Source organism: Tachypleus tridentatus, chromosome 10, assembly GCF_004210375.1.
Source record: "Tachypleus tridentatus isolate NWPU-2018 chromosome 10, ASM421037v1, whole genome shotgun sequence".
Taxonomy (NCBI): Eukaryota; Metazoa; Arthropoda; class Merostomata; order Xiphosura; family Limulidae; genus Tachypleus; species Tachypleus tridentatus.
Window position 1 is genome coordinate 93,549,442 of NC_134834.1, and position 8,757 is coordinate 93,558,198.

General features: G+C 31.1%; 1 protein-coding gene across 1 annotated transcript in view; it reads left to right on the top strand.

Moving 5' to 3' along the window:
- LOC143228403 (uncharacterized) overlaps positions 1 to 7,864 on the top strand; it is a 143,896-nt gene extending 136,032 nt beyond the window's left edge. The window contains 3 exon segments of the mRNA XM_076459669.1: positions 771 to 942; positions 3,073 to 3,167; positions 3,706 to 7,864. Coding sequence (XP_076315784.1) covers positions 771 to 942; positions 3,073 to 3,167; positions 3,706 to 3,783 — 345 coding nt within the window. The 3' untranslated portion in view covers positions 3,784 to 7,864.
- The last annotated feature ends 893 nt before the right edge of the window (positions 7,865 to 8,757 follow it).

Here is an 8,757-nt window from a genome sequence, read left to right on the forward strand (position 1 = left end):
GAGAAATACACTAGAACAGTGGTTTCCAACCTTTTTTATGCCCCGCACTCCTAAAAAATTTTAATATGTTCTCGCACCCCTAACAGTAATTATTTATTTAAGAATAAAGGTGAAAGTGGGCAAATCAAATGTTATCTCTCACCCCCTGGAATGCTATCTCGCACCCCTGATTGGGAACCACTTCACTAGAATCATTTGATGCTGGGGGAAGGTTTTGAAGCACATGTAAAAAAAAAGTTTGCATATAGTGGTCACCACTGGATGTGAATAGCTAACTAGTCTTGTGAGAGGTGGTAAGTACCTTTCAGTATAGAAAACTTATAACTTTCCTTACATCATAAACAAAGATGAAAAAGAACTTAAGGAAAGTTTTATTTTTTTTCTTAATAGAAGAAAGTTAATTTGTTTAAACGTATCAAATATATTTATGTCACCATCAGCATTTGTAAACTTGTACACACACGCCATTGTTGATATAGAAACATTGACAGAATGATTAAAGTGAATTTTAAGAATACTTTTACTCACGTAATGGGCATTATAATGAAAGATTTTTTTATTTGACTTTTGTTCTGTTCTAAAATTTTCAATTTTGGTCAGTACTTTAACTTCAGCGACTAATTATTTATTTTGACAATCATGCTGGTTTAACTTGTTTTGTTAAAGGTTTAATTAGCAACATCGTGTTGAATTACAGGTAGTGACACACCCTTTAAAGGATTAAAGTATTAATTATTACAAAGAATAATTTGTAGTAATTTCTTTTTCAGGGTCAACAGTTTCAATATTCCCTCAGTGGAAGAAGTAACCCTGAAGGGTCAGTGTCAACACCAAATCATCAGACGTTTAGTAACCCTGAAGGGTCAGTGTCAACACCGAATCATCAGACGTTTAACCAAGAAGAGTTGGATGCTCTTGTTCTCTCTTTAGATCTAGGAACAGGTATAATCATATATGGGGATTTCCCTGTCTTTTAATATTGCAAATATTTCTATAAAATAGTTTCACAGCACCAATCCAGTATATTGCTGATGGCACCATGGATACATGAACTACATGTCACTAGCAGGGTATTCAATGAATGCCATATGTCTTTAAAACTGAAGAGCTCTTTTAACCAAGGATCTGTTAAAAACACATTTTAACTGAATATATCGATTTATTGGTGGTGTTTTTTTAATTTTTTCTCTATCATGTTTGACATAGTGCGTATCAGTATGATTAAAGTAAGCTTTCTTAAGAACATCTGATATAACAGTAGTGGAGATAGTTAGCTTTTAAGCTTCTATGTGTAGTTTATCCTACTTAGAAACAGCAACAGAAAACTTTGATATTTGTTGAGGTTTAACATCTTGTGCTTCAAATAAGTTTTGATTTTCTCATGTTTTAAATTTTCTGTGTAGAAGGTTTTTTTTCTTCCAAATTTTCTTAACACATTGAAAGAGTAATGTTTATAAACGTTAATAAAGTCCAGTAAAAGTGTTTATGATAAACCTTAGTGTTAAGTATTCTTGGTTTAATGTTTTTAAATGTTAATAAAGTCCAGTAAAAGTGTTTATGATAAACCTTAATGTTTTAAACGTTAATAAAGTCCAGTAAAAGTGTTTATGATAAACCTTAGTTGGTTTAATGTTTTAAATGTTAATAAAGTCCAGTAAAAGTGTTTATGATAAACCTTAGTGGTAAGTATTCTTGGTTTAATGTTTTTAAATGTTAATAAAGTCCAGTAAAAGTGTTTATGATAAACCTTAGTGGTAAGTATTCTTGGTTTAATGTTTTTAAATGTTAATAAAGTCCAGTAAAAGTGTTTATGATAAACCTTAGTGGTAAGTATTCTTGGTTTAATGTTTTTAAATGTTAATAAAGTCCAGTAAAAGTGTTTATGATAAACCTTAGTGTTAAGTATTCTTGGTTTAATGTTTTAAATGTTAATAAAGTCCAGTAAAAGTGTTTATGATAAACCTTAGTGGTAAGTATTCTTGGTTTAATGTTTTAAATGTTAATAAAGTCCAGTAAAAGTGTTTATGATAAACCTTAGTGGTAAGTATTCTTGGTTTAATGTTTTAAACGTTAATAAAGTCCAGTAAAGTGTTTATGATAAACCTTAGTGTTAAGTATTCTTGGTTTAATGTTTTAAATGTTAATAAAGTCCAGTAAAAGTGTTTATGATAAACCTTAGTGGTAAGTATTCTTGGTTTAATGTTTTAAATGTTAATAAAGTCCAGTAAAAGTGTTTATGATAAACCTTAGTGGTAAGTATTCTTGGTTTAATGTTTTAAATGTTAATAAAGTCCAGTAAAAGTGTTTATGATAAACCTTAGTGGTAAGTATTCTTGGTTTAATGTTTTAAATGTTAATAAAGTCCAGTAAAGTGTTTATGATAAACCTTAGTGTTAAGTATTCTTGGTTTAATGTTTTAAATGTTAATAAAGTCCAGTAAAAGTGTTTATGATAAACCTTAGTGTTAAGTATTCTTGGTTTAATGTTTTTAAATGTTAATAAAGTCCAGTAAAAGTGTTTATGATAAACCTTAGTGGTAAGTATTCTTGGTTTAATGTTTTTAAATGTTAATAAAGTCCAGTAAAAGTGTTTATGATAAACCTTAGTGGTAAGTATTCTTGGTTGTTTTAAGGTATGAACACCTGAGAAGGATGGTTTGTCATTCTGTTGATTTTCCACATTAAATTTTATATTGGAATGTTTAGTATTTAAAAATAGGATAAATTCATTTACTGGTTCAACATCACAAAAGTGTCCTCAACACATCTTTAATATCCTGTAATAGTATAAACATTTGACACCTCACTGCTCATGTTTTAACAAGATATTTGCATATTGTAAGCCACATGATCTTTTATACTGAATGTGACATCCTATACCAGTTGTATTATTATTTAAAACAAGGTGTTTATCCAGTTTTCCAAGTTAATTATTCATTTCTTTATGTGAGGACACATTTTTAGCCCTAAACTAACTGTTCTTAGCAGAATGTAATATGAGCCTATAGTCCACATTTTATTCGATATAAAAAGTGTGATATACTTAATAGTTTGTGTCTACTTTCCTTTAAAGCAGGAGACAGTTCATCAGGACTTTTTCCACCATCACTTCTTGGCGTATCTAATAACCAATGTTCCATATCTCAGGTTCCCAGTCATAGTCCTAGGGTAAGTGTAAACATTTGTCTTTTAACATGTGCATCATTGTTTCTGGAATGTTTTATTGATTTGTTTAACATGGGGGTAGTAGTATTGAACTTATCTACCTATTAATGATTTTTGTAAAATAAAATTGGTTAAGCTATATGCATATAATGTGTGTATTAAAATAGCATATTGTATACCACTAAAACATAAAAAGGACTGATTTTTAAAAGACAAAAAAGCACCAGTGAATTGAAGTTGGTTAACAGTTTCTTGTGATGATGTTTGTGTATGAATTATCTTAAATTATTCTCAGTTGCTTGGTTTCCACCTACTCTGTCTAGTCTTAATTAATTAAAGCTACTTTGACTTTAGTCTGCTGCTCAGTGTTGTTTCGGTTGTGTTTACTCTAATCACAGTTGCATGTTTAATTTTAGATACATAGTTTTCTGTGGTTAAAAGCCGTATGTTCATGTGAAGGTTGGTTTCACATTGTTCAAAGTTGTACATCAGTAGAAGAACTGATTTTTCTGATACATTCAGACTTTTCTCATTATGTCAGGACGAAGAACCAAAACCAGCTGATGAGAAGAAAAGTTTACTTCTCCAACTTCTGCAACACACACCGGAACCTTGCTAGAGATTATGTCAACTTTGAGTTGAAACAGTCTTTAAAAGTAGCTATGAAACAGATACATTGTAATGGTAGAAGTTACACTTACAGTTGTAACAATGAAGAAACGTTTATATGGAACAGACACGAAAAGCTATTACAGTCCTTGTTCAGTTTTTGCTAAAGACTTTCTACCCAAGACTCCCAGTCATGGATGGAGCCTGTGTTTGTGTCTGTGTGTGTATATATAGATATATGATTGTATACATATATGTATATTACTGGGATGACCAACTAATTACACATCAACTGTGAAAAGAAGAAAATGCTAATTAAATTAATTTGGAGGTATTCTATGAGTTATCCATCTAATTTAAGTATTGTTTTTCAGAGCAGATTACAAAGGAAAGGAATTCAGAAAATAGTCTTCGTTTTATCTTTCACACATTTCAGGAGATCTTGTATTTAAGAAGAGAAAAACAAAACAGAGAGATTATTATGGGTGTAACAAAAAAAAAACAACAGAGAAAGTTGTATGGGTGTAACCTAAGTTGAATAGGCTCTACTTTTGGCACAAAACAGCATTGGTGTTTGTGAACTTACTGTTTGGTTTTAATTTTTCTTCTACAATGAGTCTTAATTGTTTGTGTGCTGACACACACAAAGTTTTGGTGGATTTGATAGGATTATGGCTAATTTCATGTCTTGAAACGTAAGACACTATATAGTTAACTGAGAAGTGTTAACCTTTAAAAGCTTTTACTGTTTGCACTACCCAGTAACATTGGTAGTTTTAACTAAAAAAATGTTTTGTTACGTTTCTTAAATATTTTTAGATTTATACAAATAAAAGCTTGTCACGTTACTTCTGTGTAAATTGTGTAAGAATAATATAAACTGAGAAATATACTTGAGTTATTCAAAAATTACTTGGCACGTGTCGTACGTGCATTTAGATATCCAACTTTGAAATTTATAGAATGAAAAAAATATTTTTGTCATTTTATTTCAGAATCTTGTACAATTGTTTATGATGTCTTAGAAAAAATCTTACTGATTTATTTTTAACATTTTAGAGGATTTTGCTTCAAACGTGACTTCCAAGAATCAAAATGTTAATGAAGTTTAATTTTTAACGTGATTTTATCGTTTTTATCATGTATAGTAAATTAACTGTTGTGGTTACAAAGAAAACGAGATATTAAATCCTTGAGTGTCAAAGGAATAATTATTAATGCCTTGTAAGTGTAATGTCAAACTAAAGTTATATACAAGCGTGTAAATGTTCAACTGAATAGAATTACTAGAAATTACAAATGGAATAGTAGAAATGTAAAGAAAACATCCATGGCTCGTATAGAACCTGTGTGTGTGTATATATGTTGTAAGTCATTCTGAGGTAAATCTAACTACTTTTACTGCACTGCTATCTCAAAATACAACTACTGTAATGTTCTATTAAAGTATTAATTAACTCTTGTTTCAACTTGTAAGTAGAAGTTCATATCTAAGTCAGTTCAGTGTTAAGTTGTGCAGAAAGTTGATTACAGATGTGGTTAAAGTTTGACTGTTATTAAACTGTCCAAAAGCTGTAGGGACAAATCATATTTCTACTAACGTCCTATGAATGATAGTCCATTTTGTGTACAGGCCATTTTGGATATTCAAAAGTAAAAGTTTTAAAGTTTAAAATTGTTTTTATCTATTACAAGTCTATAATGTTAATTACTAAATTACAAGTATTTTTTACGTGTTGTAGTTCTTAACTGTAAGATTGTCATACTTTGTGTTAGTACAATCTTTATTTTAATAACGAGACGTGGTAAACGATCTTTTCTTGTCAAAAACAGATTAGAGAAATACCTGTAAAACTAAAAAAAAAAACCAAAAAACACACCAAAAACAGATTAGAGAAATACCTGTAAAACTACACCAAAAAACACACCAAAAACAGATTAGAGAAATACCTGTAAAACTAAAAAAAACACCAAAAAACACACCAAAAACAGATTAGAGAAATACCTGTAAAACTAAAAAAAAACACCAAAAAACACACCAAAAACAGATTAGAGAAATACCTGTAAAACTAAAAAAAACACCAAAAAACACACCAAAAACAGATTAGAGAAATACCTGTAAAACTAAAAAAAAACACCAAAAAACCGACAATGATAAAATATAAACGCGATTTTAATTATTGAGAAAGAAAATCATCCTAGTTCATGTCGTGATGTGATATGTTACTACCGTTATTATAACATGTTTTTTAGACTTGGAGATTTCGACTTTGTAATTGTTGTGAGTAATAGACATTTTAAAACTAGAATTTCACTGACGTTTCTCACATCAGCTGTACAATACAATAGATTCAAAACATATTAGTTTAAAATACTGTTTTACACACTATACGTGTTTTGGGCCTGAAGTATTCTGTAATATAATTACTTTTGACGTGTGTATTCGACGAAAAATATGAACTACTACTATAGCACGGCGAAGCTTCTACTAGTATATTAAAAGTGTATAATTGTTATCAAATGTTTTATCATATTTTTTTCTATTGCCCTGCTGTCATTAAGATTTTGTTGGATTTTTTAAAACTTGGTTTGTACCGAGTGATGTTATATATCTCCAGCGTTTTACTGTCTTTTTCAAACATCTTGTTACATATCCTGCCTTTGATATTGTCCGGTGCCCACATTTTTGGACATTTGACAGTGTATTTTATTCAGAATAGATCGTTCTAATAACTTTCATTATTGACAAGTAATAAGGAGGGAGGAGGTCTGCTGATCAGATATATTCTAATATATTGTAGCGCCATCTATGAAAATGTGGAACCAAAAGAAAAAAACCTTGTAAAAAAAATTGAATGTGTTGTAACGCCATCTATGAGAAAGTGGAACTAAAAAGGAAAATCCTCCACTTTTGTAAAGTCGCTGAACTGATCTGGTGTTAGTAAAGTTGGTCTTTCCAGTAATGATTTGTACAAATTAAAAGTTTTAATATTTTGTCATTTAACTTAGTTATAATATTGTATAGATGTCAGCTGAGTGTACAAAAAATTCTTTCTCATCGACTTGTATACATAAAGTGTGCCTCCTGTAAATGTATCGCTACAGATATGTATATCGACAGTTGATGAGGGTTTGTTTTATGTCGTTTGTTTGTTATTTGGCGAAAGAAACTTAAACGCGAACTAACACCGATCCACACATTTTTGTTTTTTACGACCATGTTAAAAATTTACTTTTTTTTTTCGTTCGTTACCCAGACAGATTTTGTTTCAGTGAGAATAACTCTTGGATCTTATTACACCATTAATTTTTCTTTTTGTACACATGTGTATACTTGACCACTAGGGCTGAGTATTTCTGTTGCATTATTATCAGGTGGATATAGTGATGAGGTGATGTATCAGCCATTTGCTCTTACTTTAATATCTCTCTACTGCGATGTTTTTGAAGTTCTAAAAAACACAAAAAAATTTGTTGTAAGAAAATTCCATCCCTTGCACATAGGGCCTTAAAGACACTCGATTGAAGTCATAATTGTTGCTGTAATTGCATCGAAAAGCACATATTTTTGTATACATACATATATATATATATAAATAGCTAAAAACTTTGAGTGAGTTTTAGCACAGTTGGTAGATTCTATTATTACAGAACTAGGTTAAGTCCAAAGTTATTGTTTTTCGTTTGTTTGTTTTTTGTATTAAGATACAAGACTGATATACACGTGTACAGAAGAAACCAAAAACCGTTGTCGTGAATCTGTGAGAAATAGTTTGCAGTAACGCTGTTAGTTTTGGAGATTGTTGCTGTTGAAATGTTTATTTTAAATAATTTCGATATTGTTAAATTATTGTATATTCTGCTCATAGCTAATCCATACGTTATATTTACGCCAGTTTGTTGAGAAAATTGGGGGATTATGTGCAGGCTTTATGCAGGAGAGTTGAAACTGTTAACTAAAGTAGACGATAATGAATTTATTTTAATACGTAATGTAGCTCAGTAAGATGAAGGTTCCTCCTTATTAGGTTCTATCTTGTGTAAACACCTGACAGTTGTCTTCTCTGAATAAAATATTGGATTGAAAACTATTTAGTTTTTTTTTGCCTATGAAGTTTGATTTAATCGTAATCGGTGTGTGTCCACTGAAATTAGCGAGAAACCGGTCAGTGCAGACTACGCACTCAAAATATTGGACTCAAACCTAATTTGCCCGTTGATGTAGTAAGTATTAGAACGCTACACATATGTTGTGAAATTATTTCAGTAAATATTAATTATTGCCGACAACTGCGCCAGCCCAGCTATTTTATAGCTAAGTAATATTAGCATCCACTTGTCCGTTATGTTTCACGGACTGTGATATATCTACACTGAACTAGTCAGGGGCGTAGCCAGGGGTAGGTGGGTGTTAAATCCCCCCATGGACCCAAACTTTTTAGACAAGTTCAGTTGCCACCTGTGAAGTTTCATAAAGATCCGTGATTGCATGGCAGATAATTTCACACACAACAAATGGTCAAATGCAAATTTCTGATTGAACACTCTTTTAATACAGCAAGTTTTGTCAGAACTAGAGAAATACAATCAAATACAGGCTCAAACGCCTGTTCGTTCTTGCCAGGACATCTACAACACAGTTTGGTTCAACTTTAATATCACGGTGAATGTATAATGAGGCCAGGCCATTCAATCGATCTTCAGTCATGGTATTTCTCAAATACGTTTCGAGTCTTCTGAGAGATGAAAACGAACACTCCACTGAGCTCGTTGACACAGGCAGCGTGGCAAATACTTTCAACAGTCTAGAAATGACTGGGAACATTTCTACATTGCACATTGCATGTGCATCTATGACATTTTTTTTGTCTGTTGTTCGCGAGTGATTTGTACCGAACCCTAAGTTCACCTACTACAGCTAGTGAAATGCTGTCAGTGTCAGCCTTGTATATATTGACCAACTCTTTAATTTAGTCACATTGTT